The 18925-nt window shown below is 52.9% G+C and overlaps 2 protein-coding genes across 9 annotated transcripts; both read right to left on the bottom strand.

Annotated features, from left to right (window-relative positions):
- Positions 1-78: 78 nt before the first annotated feature.
- svopl (SVOP-like) lies at positions 79-5232 on the bottom strand. Of its 8 annotated transcripts, none has more exons than XM_076044290.1 (16): positions 5084-5232; positions 4339-4433; positions 4151-4245; positions 3463-3561; positions 3309-3380; positions 3112-3236; positions 2972-3035; positions 2756-2881; positions 2233-2361; positions 2012-2085; positions 1713-1909; positions 1521-1632; positions 1361-1442; positions 1205-1294; positions 1016-1129; positions 79-931 (listed from the first exon to the last, which is right to left on the bottom strand). In XM_076044290.1, the coding sequence occupies exons 1-16, from the start codon at positions 5215-5217 to the stop codon at positions 920-922; spliced, it is 1620 nt and encodes a 539-aa protein (XP_075900405.1). In that variant the 5' UTR covers positions 5218-5232; the 3' UTR covers positions 79-919. The 8 variants fall into 8 exon arrangements, with proteins under 8 accessions (XP_075900405.1, XP_075900407.1, XP_075900406.1 ...); XM_076044292.1 differs by having other exon boundaries at positions 2236-2361; XM_076044291.1 differs by having other exon boundaries at positions 4151-4242.
- A 445-nt stretch (positions 5233-5677) lies between these two features.
- LOC142900174 (UPF0606 protein KIAA1549-like) lies at positions 5678-18544 on the bottom strand. Its single transcript, XM_076044312.1, is given in 21 exon segments — positions 5678-7773; positions 7874-8028; positions 8102-8229; positions 8350-8491; positions 8494-8680; positions 8769-8904; positions 9582-9811; positions 10783-10991; positions 11076-11090; positions 11775-11902; positions 12021-12226; positions 12301-12485; positions 12598-12775; positions 13734-13960; positions 14075-14134; positions 14209-14395; positions 14479-14778; positions 14859-14941; positions 15415-16521; positions 17155-17318; positions 18032-18544. Coding segments are annotated over 20 exon segments (4200 nt in total). The 5' UTR covers positions 17267-17318; positions 18032-18544; the 3' UTR covers positions 5678-7548.
- Positions 18545-18925: the final 381 nt, after the last annotated feature.

Raw genomic sequence — 18925 nt, 5'->3', positions numbered from 1 at the left:
AAACTACACATATAAAATTCTAACGTTAAAAGAAGGAGAAAAAAAAATATATGAAGAAACAAGAGACAAAATTAAATTTTTTTAAAAACATTTTACTGACTATGAAAAACATCTGGAGGTAAAAAATGGTCTGAACGGAAAACATAAACATTGCATTTGCATTAGGATGGTGGCTCCCTCTGGTGGTCACTGAGGAGCAGCAGGTTTTTTTCTACAGCAAGTTTCCCCTTTCCCTTCCCCGCCAGAAAAGGGAGCTCCAGGTGCTGAAGCCTCCGAATCAACTTCGACACCAGGACCAGTTGGTCCTCCATGGGTCTGGTCAATCCATCCAGTGAGTTCTGGGTCACACCTGACAGGTGTGAACTGGGAACACTGGGCAGACCAGCAGGCTCTTCTCCAGCCGTCCAGCCTGTCAGAGCCATTCCTTCACTTGTCATGTGACTGCCATGGGCCTTCAGGCTCAGAACTCATCACATCAACATTGAGTCATCTTCTGACAAACATTCATTCATTCATTTTCCATAACCATTTCTTCCTGAGCTCAGGGTCACAGGTGTCTGCTGGAGCCTATCCCGGCTGTCTTAGGGCGAAGGCAGGGTGACACCCTGGACAAGTCGCCAGTTCATCGCAGGGCCACATAGAGACACACAACCATTCACACTCACATGCACACCTACGGACAAACCCACGCAAACACAGAGAGAACATGAAAACTCCACACAGAAAGGTCCCAGGCCCGGAATCGAACCCACAACTTTCTTGCTGCGCCACCGTGTCGCCCCTCCTGACAAACAGTCCCAAGATAATGACAAGGGGGTCAAACGTCAGCTGGAGAGCCATGCTCATAAATCAGACATCAAAATCTTACACTAACAATCATAATAAACAAAAATATACATAAACATTTCTCTTGCGGATATCAGGAGTTTTGCTGAAAAAAAAGAAATAATTGAGAATTACTGAATAAAACGGTCAAATTATTTTTGGATAAAGTCCGATCATCACCGACTCTCACCAGCAGGGCGCGCCCTCTGGTTTCTATGGGAAGCAGCAGACTGGCAAGCACACACAGCACGGAGGCCACCGAGAAAGGAGTCAGCGCCTGGATGACCGACCGGGACATCAGCACCTGAAGGGCACAGCGGGGACAGTGAGCACCGAGCCAGCGCAGTCGCACCTGAAGCAGCCGTGAGGCTCCGCCCACCTGAGCGATGAAGGGCGCGATCATTCCTCCGATCCGACTGAAGGACGTGCAGAAGCCCATCCCCAGCGAGCGAACCACAGTGGGGTACACCTGCACACAACAACCACTAGGTGTCAGTAGCAGCAGCAGCAGCCAGAGATGGAGGAGCTTCTGTACCTCTGCAGTGTAGATGTAGACCACGTTGAAGTTCATGGAGACCAGAGAGCGGATCAGGAACAGAAGAACGGTGAAGCCAAACCTGGAGAGAAGAGCAGCAGTAGTGTCAGCAGCATCAGCAGCAGCAGCAGCTGCAGATGTTGCTCCTGACTCCACCTACATGGTGGTGCATATGTTGAGAAGCATGAAGAAGACGGCCGCCATCAGCTGCAGCATGACGAGGCTCATCTTGCGTCCGAAGATGTTGAGCAGGCCGATGTTGAGCGGGATGACTGGAGGAGAAGAGGAAACGATCAGAAGGGGGCGCTCTCCGTCCCGGTGAGGAGACCACCGTCTGGCACCAAGCACTCACGGGCCACCTCGCCCAGGCAGCTGACCAGCAGAGTCTGGTAGTCGCTCTGGGCAAACGGGATGCAGTAGCACAGTCCGTCCTCATGGCGGTGCTTGACCTGATGCTCCCTGTCAGCGTCCGTCACGCACAGCAGGTTCTTCTCAAGCAGCTCCGAGCTGCCCAGCACAGAGCCGTAGTACAGGAAGGAGGCCACGAACCTGCAGGGCGAGGGGAGGCGGAGACACCGGGTCGCTGCTTGACCTTTGACCCCACTAGCCAGCTAACAGAAACACACTGGGAGGTGGAGGAGCAGCAGCTACCATGAGAACCAGAGCAGGAGGGTCGTCCTCCTGAAGGACGAGTTCAGCAGGAACCTCCAGCTGCCTCGCTCCCGCTGGAACACACACACACACACACACACACACACACACACACACACACACACACACACACACACACACACACACACACACGGTTGGAGTGAGGCTGCAGCAGCAGCAGTAGACACGCCCACCAGACCAAACAGGAAGTGGTGACTGACCACCGGCGGCTCCACCAGACGTCCTGGAGGAAGGAAGCTGCGGTTCATCCTGGCGATTCGCTGCAGTGTCTCCATCGCCGCCTCCACCTTCCCAGCTGACACGTTGTAGCGAGCCGACTCAGGGATGAACTGGAAGGAGTCAGGAGGAGGTGTCGGGGGTGGGGGAGAAATCAGGGGAGAAGTCAGAAGGAGGAGAAGTCAGGGGAGGTGTCAAGAGGAGGAGGAGTCAGGAGGAGGTGTCGGGGGCGGGGGAGGAATCAGGGGAGAAGTCAGAAGGAGGAGAAGTCAGGGGAGGAGTCAGGAGGAGGAGCAGTCAGGAGAAAGAGTCAGAAGGAAGAGGAGGATTGAGGTGGAGGAGGAAGCGGAGGAGTGAGGGGGAGGAGGAGGAGTCAGGGGAGGAGTCAAGAAGTATTCAGGGAGGAGTCAGGAGGAGGAGGAGGAGTCAGGGAGAGGAGCAGTTAAGGGAAGGAGGAGGAGGAGTCAGGAGGAAGGGAAGGAGGCGAAAGGTGGCAGGAGGCGTTACCTTGAAGAGGAAGACAAGGACGATGCTTGGAGTGACGGAGAGGCGGATCATCCACCTCCAGCCCAGCGTGGGAACCAGGAACATCCCCAGCACGATGATCAGCATGGAGCCCAGCATCCAGAAGATCTGAGGCCAGACAAACACACACATACACAGGTGAGCATGCGCTGGTCTCCACCCACTGCCTCAGCCAATCACAGCCGTCATCAAACTCACCGAGGCCAGCGGCAGCAGCAGAGCTCGATACTTTGCCGGGATGAACTCCGTCTTCAGCACAAAGCTGCAAGAGCAGCACGTTAGCCGGGAGTGTATGAGTGCGTGTGTGTGTGTGTGTGTGTGTGTGTGTGCGCGCTTACCCCTGTGACACTCCTGCCACCCCGCAGCCCACCATGCTTCGCAGGAAGATGAACCATCCATAGGACGGAGCAAAGGAGGTGAGCAGGGAGAAGTAGGCGCTCCACACAAAACCTCCAAACACAACCTGCAGTAACACAAATCACAATCAGCTGTTTGTCCAGTCCACCACCTCAGAGGAACCAGCAGAACTTCTCACCTTCCAGCGTCCGTATCTGTCGGCCAGGTATCCACCCAGGACTCCACACAGCATGAAGCCCAGGAAGACCATCTGGACAGGGGGAGAGGAAGTGGGCACTGGCTCAGATTTGACAGAGCTAACAGGGCTAACAGAGCTGAACAGTGGCACTCACTGTGGACACCAGCGCCACCTGCCAATCCTCCAGGCGCCACTCGCAGCGGATCTCTGGAGATACCACCGCCAGCAGCATGATCTCCATGGCCTCCACGATCTGCACACAGGAGAAGAGTCAGAGACGCTTGGTTCCTCCAGTGCAGGGGTCACCAACTCTTTTGGCACTGAGAGCTACTTCATGGGTCCTGAGCCGTATGAAGGGCTAGCAGTTTGCTAGATTCTCCTGAAATAACAAACTCTCTGAGTTATATATTATTATTAATGATACTTGTCTATGTGAAGACAACTTATCAAGCTCATGAGTTCTCAATAATGATCAAAAATGACTTGACAAGGTTGGATAAAATTGAATTTTAGACGCAGCTCAACGAGCTGTGCAATTTTTCGAACGGGTCTGCGGGCTACTCATGAGGTCCTTGGGGGCTACCTGGTGACCGCAGGCACCACGTTGGTGACCCCTGCTCAAGTGCCTTCTTGTGTTCATGTTTCTTTGGTTTTGCTTATTCAAAGAATATACTGTAATTGATTTATGTTATTCTATTTCAGGTTCATTGTAGTTTAAATGAAATACAGAGAAAGACAGACATGAGTCTTAACACTGTGTCTTTTCGGAGGGCTAAATCAAAAAAATTCTGAACAGAGAGGTTCCCCCCAGAGCTCCGGGTCCTCAGTGGCTGTCTCCTTACATTGGAGCTGCCCATGATGAAGAAGAGCAAGACGTGGAAGCGACCGAAGCCGATGGATTCAACCGCTTCCTCCACTGTGAACGTGGCACCGGCTGCTGCTGCAAACACAAAGTCTCCTCAAATGTCACGTGAACCTGAAGGCAACACAGCATCACCACGGTGCAATCGAGGAGTGGAATGCAGCTCACCCTGGCTGTTCTTCCTGGCCTTAGGTTCGTCCTGCAGCTCCACCTCCTGCAGGTGAATGGCACTCACCAGCTCAGTCTTCATGCCGTCTCCCATCCTGGAACACAGAGGGGTCGCATTCCAGCTCACTCTCTAGTGCACTTCTAACAAACAAGCCTGTCACACAATGCTAACTAACTAGTAACCCCTCACTATCAAGTACCTAGGCGCCAGGTTTCTTCTCACAGGGGAGTTCTTCCTGGCCTCTGTCGCCCCCTGCTGCTCTTGGGGTTCAGTGTCCCCCCCCCCCCTCTGATTATACAAAGCTGCTTTGAGGCTCCTTTGGTTGTGATTTAACGCCGTACAAATAAAAGTTGATCAGGTTGAACTACCACCTCTCATCATCACACTGCCGTTTCCATCACAGCAGTCAGTACCACGTGTTGTCCACCAGAGAGCGGTGTTTGACCGAGTCAGGACTGAACAGACCGGTTCTTCCCCTGCCAACAGGTTTCTGTCTCAGCCGTGCGAGAGTGAAAACTAACAATACCACCGGCTGATGAAGAAGAGACAACTTGCTGGACTTACTTAGACATTGGTGGAACTCGTGGAGCTGAACTTCAGCTGGTTCCTGTCCAGACTTTAGACTCTCCTCGGCGGAATAGAAGAGTCAACACCTGCCCCGGCCAGCAGGAAGTCAACGGCTAAGCTCCTTTTTGCAGGAAGCTTGGCTCCGTTTTAGCACCGGTACTAACAAGGCTGACTCACCTGCAGACCACCTGCAGCTCCTCGGCTGGTTTACCGCCAGTAGTTCCAAAAATCTTCTCGTTCTGCGTCCTTCTTCCACCGCAGGTTCTTCCTGCTCTCACCTGACCAGGTGCTACAGGAAGCGTCATCAGCATCCCGGGGAGGGGCGAGGCTAAAGGGCAGCGCACACTCGCGCTGACGTCACCAGCGCGGTGTCCCAGGGCGACGTTCACAGAGCTTTGTTTTTCCTGCTCGGAGCTTCATTAAAAACTGTATCAGCAACTTGACATGAAGTGAAACTCACTCAAAAACACACAAAAGTTATAATAGAAAAACCGACAGGGTGAAAAAAAAATCAGCTGATCCGATGGTCGGTCGATGTGGGCGTGGCTCTGATAACCTGTTGGTTTAGGTCACGACCACACACTATGACCATCACACACACACAGACACACACACAACAGCAACAACAACAACAGAAACTCACAATGGATTGGCACTTTGTATTGTGTCCAAGTGTGTGTGTGTGTGTGGGTTAGTATGTGTGTGTGTACTGGTCTATGTGTTTTGTAAGTGTGTTGTGTGTAGGTGCTGAAGAACACACACGCAGCCAGCTGACGTTACACACTTGTCTTTAATGTTTGTCAACACAATCAGGATGCAGCGCACACATGGTGTCATGTGACCTCACCTGTGGAGGCTCACCTGCTGGCGGGAGAAGAGGTGAGGGCGCTACCGCAGCGCCCTCACCTGGTCTCAGCCGTGAGGAGGCTCAGTCCAGAGCAGAGTGCAGGCTCCTGATTGGCTGTGGTCAGGTGAGCTGCCTGCTACCTGGTCAGGACTGAGCCTCTCGCTCCCCTCGGCTGTAGAAAACACAGGTGGAGTCTAGAAAACACTGAAGAAACATTCAGAAAAACCGGCAGAGGAGGAGGAGAAGAAGAAGAAGAAGAAGAAGAACTTCTGTCAGCAGGTTGAACGTGTGTCTGCAGTCATTGAGTTAGTTAGCACCATGTGACCCTGTAGGTGGGGCCTACAGCATGACTGACAGGTGCAAGGTCCACTCAGAGAGAATGGCTCTCTGGTCCAGGAGGAACGTGAGGGACTTGAGAACGTCAGATCAAATCTTCTAAGTCTCTATGAAAACACCGAGGTTCTGCACCAAACATCTGGTCCGCTGGCTGGACCGAGGACGGCTCTTATTTTCAACATCTCTAGCAGCATGCGAACATCGACTGGAACACCAAGCAGCTCAAGCCTCCAACTGAGTGGAACATGCCAAAGAAAGCAGAGACACACACAAACCTCCTCCCAGCAGAGCAGCAGCTCCCCCCGGTGGTCAGGAGGTCCCAGGACCTGTACGCAGATCCGCCCCTTCCTGTCAGGGAGGGAGCCCACGGGGGGGGGGGCGCTGCTCCTGCTCTGTGGCTCTTCCTCCTGACACCAGGGGTCACGTGACTGGCTCCTCACACCCTGACCCCTGACCTCTGACCCCTTCAACCCCCAAAGCCACATTTCTTTTGGTCACGGACGCACAAGCACACGAGCGGCGACGCTCAGCGACGTTTCCACAGAGAAACAAGCGCAGCGCGAAATCTACAGCGACGCAACACAAGAGCAACACAAGCGCACAACAGTAGTTTGGTCTTTTTTTAGAGCAAAATAAATAAAGTTCCAACAATACTTTGATATATATAAGCAAGAAAAATAACATTTCAGTACTGCGATAATAACTCTTAGCATATTATTGTGCTCATTGGGATTTTGTCTCTTTACAGATAGAAGTTCTCGATATACTTTGATAGATTTTCTGTCCTGTTCCGCCTCCACCTGGACGTGATGAGGGCAGCTGGTCCCAGGAGATAATGGGAGATGAAGGCAACACTTGGCGGATGGAGGACAGCATGAGGCTGATGGTTAGCACCACGTCATGACTTCAGAAGAAACAGGTGACTCTGGACGCTGTCAGGAGAACCTGGAGAGACCTTCTAGTCCAGACCACCACCACCCACCACCCACCCAAGGACGTCTGTGAAGGAAGCCTGAACTGAGAACGTCTGGAACGACCAGTTGGAGCAGAAGAGAAGCTCTGGTTGCCTGCTAGAAGGTCCTGATGGATGGACAGAAGCTGCTCCAGAGGACCTGAAGGAACTACAAGACTTTCTAACACATTCAGTCCTCAGAGCCTCCAGAGCTTCAAGAACAGACCAGACAACCACAAGTCTCCAGAATTATTGTCGCTTGAGAAGTTGAGGAAGGTCCATGATGGAACGGTCAACTGCAGGAAGCACTTTAGTCAGAAATTGAAGAGAAAACTCACGTCTACTGAACACTGAGTTGGAGATGACAGACAGAAGGACCCTGTAATGTTCTGGAGTCTTTAGCCAGGAACCAGACCTGGACCCTGACCTGGACCCTGTCCTGGACCCTGACATGGACCCTGGTCTAGAGAGACGATCCACCTCCACCTCCAGGTGAGAGCTGCTGTCCTACTGGTAGCTGCTGACCGCAGCCTGCTTCTGGGCCAGACGCCGTAGCTCCTCCCTGATGGCCTTGATGAGGGAAGCGGAGGTGTGGGCGGAGGGGGCGGCGTCCTCAGGGGGGTACTCCGGAGTGGCCGAGGTCAGCAGGAGGGGTGGGGCCGACGGCTCCCGCAGGGAGGGGCCCGACATCTGGAACACCGAGGAGCTGGAGAAGTCGTGGAAGGAGAGAACCTGCAGGAAGAAGAAGAAGAGCAAGTGGCTCAGTCAGTCGGTCACTAGGGGGCGGTGTCCTGCTCTGGAGCAGAGAGGGGCGTGGCCACGCGGGACTCACACTCTCTCTGCTGGCGCCCGGCCGGGTCAGATCCTGGTCCGAGTGCCGCTGGTTCCAGCTGGAGCCGGTAGGACCCGACAAGCTCCTCCCCACGGCGGGATACGCCCCGATCTGACTGGACACGCCCACCTGGGTCAGGTGATGCAGCTGAGCACCTGCAGGTGGAGGAGAGTCAATGCCACAACAGCAGCTCATGAAGAGCACACAGCGTCAGCCACAGCAGCCCACCTGTGCTGCCCCCTACAGGCCGCGGCCTGGACGATGATGGGGGCTCCTCATACTGCCCCCTGCTGGAGTAAAGTGCCTCCTGCAGTTGCTCTCCACTGGAAACAAAGCCTGCTGAGCTCAGGCCCTGCCTGCACAACACAACACACACAGACACACAACAGAGAGATATCGCAAGCTGTTCTCTAGTGGCACCAACTGTTTTTTCCTGGTTCCCCAGTGACTGACTGACTGGTTCCCTGGTGACTGACCTCTGCAGCAGACCCTGGACGGATGTGGGAGACATTCCCAGCTCGGTGAATCTCTGTGAGGAGGAAGAAGAGGAGAGGTGAATCTGCTGCAGACCAGGCTGACTGACAGGCAGAAGAAGGGGCTGATGGGTAGGAGGTGGGCGGGACTTACGCTGCCCTGCGAGGACGGCGACACCAGGGCGAAGGCGTCGTCCAAGAGCGAGTGCATCTGTTGACGGGCTTCCTCAATGGAGGGCTGGGGTGGCATATAGGGTGGGGGCGCGGGGGCGGAGTCAAACACCTCGTCGGTGGGGGAGGGGCTGCCGTGGTCAGGGGGCAGGTCAGGGTCCGACTGGTCGAGGGCGAGAGGAGGGGGCGGGCTTTAATAAGAGACAGCCAGCAGGGTTTTTTTCCCCAGAAGCCTCCTGGTGGCTTGTTACCATGTAGGCCACGTTGTTGAGTCCCGGGTACTTCCTGTAGGTGGCGCTGTGGTCGGTGAGCAGCCGGTCCCTATCGGTGTCAGGGAGACTCCCGGGTCCTGGCTGGGCCTGCTGACCCCGGGGAGAGCGCCTCCCTCTGAGCGCACACGCACACACACACACACACACACACACACACACACACACCAGAGGTCACTTTAACTGAATATTTTCCTTCATTGGCCTTTTTTTTTCAGCGGTGACATAGAAATCTAAAGGCTGTCAGTCATTTTGACAGGTTGCAGTTCCCATCCCTGACCACCGGGTGGCAATAATGAGCATATTGTAACGTCCCCTTCTGACACACGGGAGGCGCAGAGACAGACAGTTTCTTTGTGTGTCTCAGCGCTCTCTCTCTCTTCCGCACTGTCACACACCCACACCTGACCTCAGCCAATCACAGGTGTCTTGCCTTCACTGGACAACTTTCACCACAAACACCATTAACGGTATATGAACAGAACAGAAGGACCAGGAGGAAGGTGTAAAGCAGTGTGTTTAGGGTACAGCCGGAACAGCAGGAAGATGTGAAGCGGTGCGTTTAGGGCACAGCCAGACCAGGAGGAAGATGTGAAGCGGTGCGTTTAGGGCACAGCCAGACCAGGAAGAAAGTGTGAAACAGTGTGTTCAGTGCACAGCTTGTGAAGTGTTCATATTTCATTCGCCTTCAGAGCCACAAGGAATCATGGGGGAAATGTGTTTGGGACAATGATGATTATTTGTGTTTGAAGGAGGCGGGCCTTGGTGATTTGAGCCCTGCCCACTCTGACTGACCTCCTGGTGGTGGGCGAGGCCGGCGAGGCCGCCTCCGCCTGCAGGATGCAGTCCATGTGGTCGTGGGCGGAGCTGTAGAGGCGCTGCGCCACCTCGCCCTGCACCGGCCCGTCCCCAAAGGCGTCCATGATGTCGTCCATGGAGGGGAAGTCGCACTGGCCCCGCCTCTTGGCACGCTGCCGCAACTTGTTGCGCTGGTGCTCCATTTCAGATTTGTGCCTCAGCGCCACCTGCAGGACAGCCAGGAGTACAGGACGTCACAGTGTCACAGCGCCGCCACCTTGCCGGAGTTTCGACCCCCATCAGAGCCATTAGCGTGGAATATCTTGCACATGGACAACTCACTCGCACATTATTGCACAATAACACCCATGTGAATTCATATATAGCTGATATATTATACAACCTTATATTATATTATATATGTGTGTGTATATGTATATGTATATACATATACATATACATATATATACATATATATATATATATATATATATATATATATATATATACGTATGTATATATATATATATATATATATATATATATATATATATATATATATATGTATATATATATATATATATATATATATATGTATATATATATATATATATATATGCATATGTATATATATATATATATATATATATATATATATATATATATATGTATATTTAATGTTAGATTAGATTTTTAGTTTATTGCAACAAAATGCCCATGTCCATCATGTGAAGCTGCTATATTAACACTAACACTATATTACTATATACTATATTATATATGTATATTTTTACATATATACATACATATATATCTTAGATTAATTCGATTTTTATATGAAATTATATATTTCATATATTACATTTCAAAATCATGTAACTAATTATACTGTATTGATTATTATGTTTATACTATTATACTGCACAATTATCATTATTCCTGAGCTCAGGGTCACGGAGATATTATATTATATCTCCGTATTATGTTATATTAGTATAATATAAGTAGAGTATTGTAGACTTGCCTCGCTTTAAGAAATCCTTTTAACTTGTAATTGCCTATTTTTTACTTTAAAAACACACTTTCTTCATTCCTTTGCGTTGCACAACCACGTCAGGTTCTGCTACACCAACGTTTCACTGCCAAGTAACGTGATGTGTGACCAGTAAAATCTTGTGAATCTCTGTATCCCTCCCACCTCGGTGTTGACCCTCTCGGAGAGGGTGGGGCTGGGCTGGGGGGGGATGTGGTGGGCGGGGCTAGGGTGGGCTGGGCTCGGCCGCGGCTGCATGGCGATCAGCTGCACTTTGTTGGCGGGTCGCCGGGTGCCGTCGGACGAGCCCCGCGACAGGCGGTCCACATGGTCAAAGATAGAGGAGGACGATAGGAGCTCGTCCGGAGCGCCACCTGGAGGGAGGAAGGAGAACTCACCGTTTGAGGGGAGGTTCTGGTTGAAAGCAGCGACTTTGATGGGTGAGCGAGAGAACTAACCCGCCTTGTTCCTCCCTGCAGCAGGAAGAGCACCAGGGTGAGACACACACATACACAAACACATGCTGTGTCTCAATTCAGGTTCTGCGTCCTTGAAGTGCGCATTTTGAAAGGAAGTTGCGTCATAGCACTGCGCGAAGGCTTGTCCCCATTCCCGAGGGTGCTTAGGATGCTGAAAATGCACCCTCGGAAATACGCACTAGTTTTAGCCGATTCCAAGGATACACCGCTACTATCCTTCGCGCACTTGGGTATCCCATGATGCTTTGCGTGCTGCTGCAAAGCATCGTGGGATCCTGGGAAGTCAGCTGAAATTAGCGGCATGTACTGGTTAAGACACAACATATAAATCTAAATATTGAAGTTTCACATAAAGTATCCAGTTTTTAACGTAGGATTTTATTTATTTGATCATCCAACGGCATCGTTAGATGGCGAACCAATGGTTAGCTTGATACTATAAAAACGTCACTTCCGGGGTTGGCCAGCTGGCGGGAACGGCGGTGACGACACGAGGAAATACGCCGAAGGCTAGACCGTCCCGAGTGGTTACCGGGGAGGCGGGGTTTGGTCCGTCCTTCTAGGCTGGCAACTCTAAGAACGCTTCCTTCAGACGGAGGACACTCGGTCTCAAGGGTACAGAACCTGAATTGAGACACAGCAACAGTGCCAAGCTGATGATGTCATCGGCGCTCTGACCTGGTCTGGACGTCTTCCTGTGCTGTTTCCCTTCGCTGGGCGTAGCCACGGGTCGCGTGCTCTCCTCTGCTGATTCCCTGCCGCTTGATTGGTCGCTGGCCAACGAGTCTCCATCAGAAGGGCTGAGTCTGACAGGCACACAGTAAGACAGACAGACAGGCAGTCAGTCAGTCGGTGAGTCAGTCAGACAAGGAGACAGACAGACAGACAGTTTGCGTTGGCGTGGTTCAGTGGGCGGAGTCTGACCTTCCTCTGCGCCGACTGGAGCGGGCCACCTTGGAGGAGGAGCCTTTGGATTTGGGCGTGTTGAGGTCGCCGCCATCGGAGGGCGTGGCCTCTTTGGGGGGCGGCGGCAGGGGGCCGGCCTCCTGGATGACCCTGATGTCGTCCTTGCTGTGCTGGCCCAGGTGCAGCTTGGCGAAGTCGAAGCCTTTCACACTGGGAGCCTGCAGCTGAGACATGACACACCCACCTGAGGCTCTGTCCACAGGGCCTGCCCAACCCCCCCCCGCCGCTGACCTCTGACCTTCTGCCTCTGCTGGATGGTGTTGATGGCGTCGGGCTGGAACTCCAGCTTCTCAGAGCTGCAGAGCTTCCAGTAGAGGATGATGATGATGAAGACGGCCAGCAGGACGGGGACCACCACGCACACCACCAGCCACAGGCTGCTGCTCTGCTGCTCGGCCGGAGGAAGCGACAGAGTCTCCACGGCTGTATGAAACACACACACACACACACACACACACACACACACACACACACACACACACAGTCAGAGCTCTGAGCTCCTGGTTCTCGTCCTGGTCCTGGTCCTGAGACTCACGCTGGGCCAGTGGCCTCTGGACTCGGTGTCCCAGGACGATGGCGACTCTCTGGAGGTCCAGGCTGTTGAGGGTGGCTGCTGTCACCTCTGCTGGGACCCTCTCCCCATTGGGACCCTCCACAAAGTAGAAGACCTCCAAGGGGCGCTGTGGTCCTGCCTGCCTGGCCACCCTCACCACCTCCAACACAAAGACACAGCAGCAGACAGAGCTCAGCGACGCCTGGTGACAGTGGCGGACCGTCAGAGCCAGCGAGGCCTTCTCCACTGGCCTGCACATACTACACAACAAAAGTATTTTGTTGTAAATATGTAAATAAAATTATTCTTCATAGGCTGCTCTGTTCATGTTGAAAATGCGCACATTTCTCCTGGATATCAATAAAGTATCTATCCATCTATCTATCCATCAATCCATCTATGTCATTATATCCACTTGGTTTGCGTTGCTTCCACTGTTGTACATTACGCTAGAGTTTTTAACCAATCATATTTCAACTAGCTTGAGTTGTCTGGTTGTTTGAAATCTGCCTTAGTCCTTCTGAATCAACACTGCAGACTCCTGTTGGCTGTCAGCGAACGCACCACCGTCAGTTGTTGCGACAGCCAATCAGATCTCGAGTCTGCAATACCAAGACTAGCTAGCTGGCTTTACACTGAACGTCTTCCTGAACGTCACACGTAGGCGTCCTGTGATTGAATAAGAAGCCTTGAGAACCTCTCAGACTGAACTCAACCCAGAGATCCAGTTGCCACCATGGCTGAAGGAGAAGATCACGATTTAGTTGCCCAATCATCTGCAATTTAAAGTTTGTTTCATTATCATCTCGTTGGTGTCTCATATAAAACAGCGACAGTACGCAGTTTATTGGACAACTTGTTTTAAGCTCACATAGCGTACTATTGGTGGACTTATTAAAATTTTGTTGACTATTATATAATATATTATATAAATGGCCTTTTCTTTTTAAGTCTTTACAGCATTCATGATTTTTGTCTCCTACACTTAAGTGTGAATGTGAGCTCATTAAATTTTTAAATGCTCTGAAGTGTTGCTGTGTGATTGTGTATGGATTTTGAGTTAATGCCAATTGGTGGTATCATTACATGTATGCATTGAGGTAGGCTGCTGGGGATACCTGCAGACTGTTGTTGCCCACAGCTGTAGCTCTCCTCCAGCGTCCTCTTCTGGAGGCCTGAAGACTGTTGTTGCCAACAAGACTGCTGTTGCCCACGGCGGTAGCTCTCCTCCAGCGCCCCCTGCTGGAGGCCTGCAGTCCCTCCTCCAGCAGCAGAGCCAGTCGTCGCTCCAGACGCGCTTTGAAACTTCTCTCACTTAGCTGCTGCTCCTGGACGTCCAGCAGGACTGGAACACACACACACACACACACACACACACACACACACACACACACACACACACACTAAGACATGGAGCAGGGCCTCGCTGTGTCCTCCAGCTCAGCAGGTGTGTGCTCACCTGTGCGGACCCAGGTGTAGCGAAGGTGGTGGGAGGTGTTGAGTTCTGGGTAGTGGAACGCTGAAAGACGGATTGAAGGTTTCTTCATTTGTCCGAAACTCAACACTCAAAGCGTTCCGGAGGTCGTGTCTTACGTTCTGCGATCTGCAGGGCAGGGAAACCCACGAAGAAGCTGAACTCCACCAAGCTGAGTTTCCTCAGCCGGTCGCTGACCTCTGACCCCAGCAAGTATCCCCGGCCATCACGCACAGCGAAGGTGATCTCCACCGTGGCCCTCTGCTGGGATGGCAGCCTGGCCACGCCCATCGTGATGTTCAGCAGCTGGAGGCCACGGCAGGAAGTGCAAGTTACTTACTAGTGTGAAGATCTTCTGCTTCCGGGCCGGAAAGAATGTCGGGACTCACCTGAACGGTGACGTTTCCTGCTTCGTGGGACCGCCGTCGCAGCTCTGCGTATGCCGCCGTCAGCCCCCTCTCCACTCGCTCACTGAAGTTGCACATCCTCACATCCATATGGGCGGGTACAAACTGCAACACAGAGTGAACCTGGTACCGGAGGTCGGGTGTCACGAAGAGCGGAGACACGGTGGGAACCAGACCAGGACCGCCGGCCGGTCGGCGCAGTGCGTTGATGACGGCGAAGGCGGTGAAGATGAGCGGGCCCGACACGGCCCGGAAGGCGAAGCTGGACGGAGTTCTGAGGAACTGGTGAGAAGGCAGAGGGGGGCTGTCAGTCATGTGACTTCATCATGGCATGGAGGTGGAGCAAGAGGAGGTGGAGGTACCTGGAGCTCCACTGAGCGGTTGAACTCCCTCCTCAGGAGATCCCTGACCGAAGTGAAACCAGGAGACGAACCTTTGGAACTGACTGCACACAACACAGAAACCAGTGAGAGACCAATCACCCATGAACAGGACCAGTTAGAATCCAGTGAATCAGTCAACTGGACCAGTTAGGGTCCAGGGTATCAGCCAACTGGAACAGTCAGAGTCAATCACCAATCAACTGGATCAGTTAGAGTCCAGTGGACCAGTCAACTGGACCAGTTAGAGTAGAGGGTATCAGTCAACTGGACCAGTTTAAGTCAGTCACACATAAACTGGACCAGTTAGAGACCAGTGAATCAGTCAACTTGACCAGTTGAGGACAGTTTCCAGTCAACTGGACCAGTTACAGACAGTCACCAGTCAACTGGACCAGTTACAGACCTGTAACCAGTCAACTGGACCAGTTACAGACCAGTGACAGGTCAACTGGACCAGTTAGGGTCTAGTGGGCAAGTAAACTGAACAGTAAATGTCAGTGGACCAGTCAGTCTGTAAGACCAGTTGGTATCTTACCCACTCTGACCAGGTACATCTCTGGCTTGGTAACGTTGCACAGATACTGTCTGGAGGGCGGGGTTTGTGCGGCTCTGGGTGTGGTGACGGGCGGGGCCCTGGTCAGGCTGATGGCTGTGATCTGTGTGGAAGTTGTAGTTGGAATTTTTTCTGGCTTCTGGACGACCAATGGGGGTCTCTCAGGTCTGTGGGGCCGAGTGGGAGGGACCAGGGGTGGGGGAGGAGCCACCCGTCCCGTCGTGTTGAACGGGGGACTCATTGGGGGTCTGTCTCGGGGAGGGGAGGACGGAGGAGGAGATGTCTTAGTGGTTAGAGGAGGTGGGAGGGTGAGGAGAGGAGTAAGTCCGCCTGCTGGACGTTCAGGAGGAGGACTAGACCTCAGGGATGGAGCCACAAGCTGGATTTGGGTTGAAGTTGGACTGATGGATGGTGGTGGACCAGTCCGGCCCAGCTGGTCCTGCTCTCCGTCCTGGCCCTGGCCCTGGCCCTGGTCCTGGTCCCGGTCCCGGCCCTGGCCCCGGTCCCGGGCCAGCAGGTTGGTGTAGTATTCCAGGCTGTTCATGTCTGGCAGCAGCAGCTCCGTGGGCTCCAGAGGCAGCAGGTCCTCCAGGTCGTAGTCGTCGTCCCAGGTCGGGAAGACGTCTGGACGGGTGGGGCGGGTGTGCGGGGGCATTTGAGGGGTCGAGAGGGAGGGCGAGACAGGTGTGTGGGAGGACAGAGGGAGGGTGGGGCGAGACGGGAAGGCGGTGTCGTAGGTCATCCAATCAGGGTCATAGGGCTGGTTGGGAAGGGGCGTGGCCAGAGCCAGCTCCTCCACGTCAGGGACCATGAAGGACAGTGTCTCCAGATAGTCCCCCGAGCCCCAGGCCTGCTCCCAGGGCGGGGGAGGGGGAGGGGTGAGGCTGGGCTGGGCATGGGGGGGCAGGGCCGGGGGGAGGCTGGGGGCCAGCAGGTCAGGGGGGCGGAGCAACAGGTGGATGCCCTGCGCACCAGTGTCCAGGTCCTCCGCTGAGTCTGCTTCACCTCCGTCACCACGGGGGTCAGAGGCCACTGGAAGGGGGGCGTGTCCAGGGGGTGCTGCAGCGGAGGTCCTGGAGGTCGTGACCCCTGAGGGACCCCGCATTGAGACAGATATAATCATTAGTCCATTAATAATTCATGAAATGAACTGAAAAATTAAATGAAGATTGAATCAATTAGAAAAATATTTTTACATACATCTGTCAAGATGAATGGATAGACAGATTGGCAGAGAGACAGACAGACAGATAGATAGATAGACAGACAGATAGATAGAGAGACAGACAGACAGATAGATAGATAGACAGACAGACATAAAGACAGATAGAGAGACAGACAGACATAGAGACAGATAGATAGAGCGACACAGATAGAGACAGATACATAGAGAGACAGAGAGACAAACAGACAGATAGAGACGGAAAGATAGGGAAATACAGATAGAGACAGATAGATAGACAGACAGACAGACAGATAGATAGAGGGACATACAAATGGAGACAGAGAGACTGACAGAGACAGAGAGACATACAGACATAAAGACAGATAGATATTAAGACAGATAGACAGATAGATACAGAGACAGACAGACAGATAGATACAGAGAGAGAGACAGATAGACGTACAGATAGATAAAGTGACATACAAATGGAGACAGATAGATGGAGAGATAGACAGGCAAAGTGACAGACAGGTACGAGACGTGAAGCAGGGACTCACCTGGAGCAGGTGAACCCGCCGTTACTATGGAAACCAGCCTGCCGACCAACAGCAGCACCAAAGATGTTCTGGGATTCATCGTCAAACCCGTGCGGCTCACAGGGTCTGTCATCCTCTAGGTGGCGCCGTTCTCCTCTCAGCGCAGAGAAACGTTTCAGGAAGACCTGAGAACACAAAGCTGATTGGTTCGTCATGAACCCCACCAAATGACCTGGAGAACAGAACCAGAACCAGAACCTGAACCGACTGATGGACTGCAGCAGCAGATAGAAGGCTGAATGATGAAACGCAAAATCACGTGATCAATATTCCAGGTACCACGATGACCAGCCAATCAGATTCCTCCCTCTTCATCAATGAAAATAATCAATCATCGACCCGGTTCCGATTCGGAGCACCTGCTCTCATCTGCCCGCGGGGGAAGTGGAACCGCCCCTTTTTTCTTCACACCGAGATCAAACGATCAGCTGATCACGACATCCGGGCTCGGAACCCTGGACTCGAACCGGGCTGACCGGCTAACGTCAGGGTTTCCAGGCCGCTCACACCCCGGTTGACTCTGCTCGGCTCGGCTCGGCTCGCCTCGGCCTCGTTACCCGGACAGACAGCGCGCATCCCGGCCTGCCTGTCGGCCGACACGCTGCCCCGGACGATACACGGCCCGGACTGAGCTGCACCGGTTCTGAAGAAGGCGACGGCCGCTGGTCTGCAGCCCGGACCGGGTCCATACCCGTCGCTGAGGTTCCGTTCCGAACAAACCGCGACCGGAAGCTGCATGACGAGCCTCCCGTCAGCACGGAGAAAATGCCGAGCGAGCCGAACCGAGCCGACACATCGGTACCGAGCCGGTTCGTCCTCCATCAGTGAGGAGACCTACCTTCCATCCTGAAGATGCGGGTCGACCGCGTCACGCCTCTCCCGCAGCCGCGGCGCGCGGCGCGCTCCCTGCGCGGGAGAGGAGGAGGTGGCGAGTCCCAGAGAGCCCCCTCACCCTCCCCGTCCGCCTCTCCTCGCTGCTCCTCCCCCTTTATGATAGAAATTAAAACGCTGCGTGTGATCAGTCAATCAATCAATCAATCCATCAGTCAATCAATCAATCAATCATTCATTCAAGCAAGCAAGCAAGCAAGCGATCAAGACAAGATCGTGAAAGGTTTCAATGTTTTGCTTTGATTCTAGGAGAACAGCTAGTTTGTGTCATCTACTTTCCGGAAGTCAAGGTAAACCGGAAGTGTCTCTTCACAATAAGACAGCAGCAGGTTAGAAGGTGAAGTTATTCAGTTTTTGTTTGTTTCACCGTGAATTCACCCTTAAAACTTCCATCAGTGGGTTTAGGCTCTCTGGCACCACCTGTGGCCAACAGCTGAAACTACATCCACCACCAAGGAATGGAGGGAAGCAGGGAGGGGGCATTGCAGGTGTGTGTGATTGGACAAGTGTGTGTGGTCAGGTGTGTCAGTGGGCTCATTACACAAAAGAGAGAGAGAAAGAGAGAGAGAGTGCGTGTGTGTGTTTGAGAAACAACATGCTGCTGCTGTGTCTGCTGTTTGTGTCTGCTGTTTTAGCAGGTGAGATTGTGTGTGTGTGTGTGTGTGTGTGTGTGTGTGTGTGTGTGTGTGTGTGTGTGTGTGTGTGTGTGTGTGTGTGTGTGTGTGTGTGTGTGTGTTCATGCTGTTTCCTGTTGCTTCAGACTTGAAGCTCAACCAGTCAGAGATGGTCACCAACCAGCCAGAGATGATCTCTTCCTCCTCCACCTCCTCCCCTCAGCAGA

The sequence above is a fragment of the Nelusetta ayraudi genome, unplaced genomic scaffold (genome assembly GCF_046127955.1).
Source record: "Nelusetta ayraudi isolate G7.1 ecotype Tasmania unplaced genomic scaffold, CSIRO-AGI_Nayr_v1 ptg000079l, whole genome shotgun sequence".
NCBI lineage: Eukaryota > Metazoa > Chordata > Actinopteri > Tetraodontiformes > Monacanthidae > Nelusetta > Nelusetta ayraudi.
The sequence above is the reverse complement of the archived record's forward strand: the minus strand, read 5'-3'. Positions and strand labels throughout refer to the sequence as shown.

Excerpts from the sequence above, each read along its gene's own strand:
- svopl (XM_076044290.1), bottom strand. The coding sequence starts at position 5,217 with ATGCTGATGACGCTTCCTGTAGCACCTGGTCAGGTGAGAGCAGGAAGA. Across the intron at positions 2,882-2,971 it reads TGCTGCTGCCGCTGGCCTCG|ATCTTCTGGATGCTGGGCTC; the intron begins GTGAGTTTGATG and ends GTCTGGCCTCAG. Across the intron at positions 1,910-2,011 it reads CTCCTGCTCTGGTTCTCATG|GTTCGTGGCCTCCTTCCTGT; the intron begins GTAGCTGCTGCT and ends CTCGCCCTGCAG.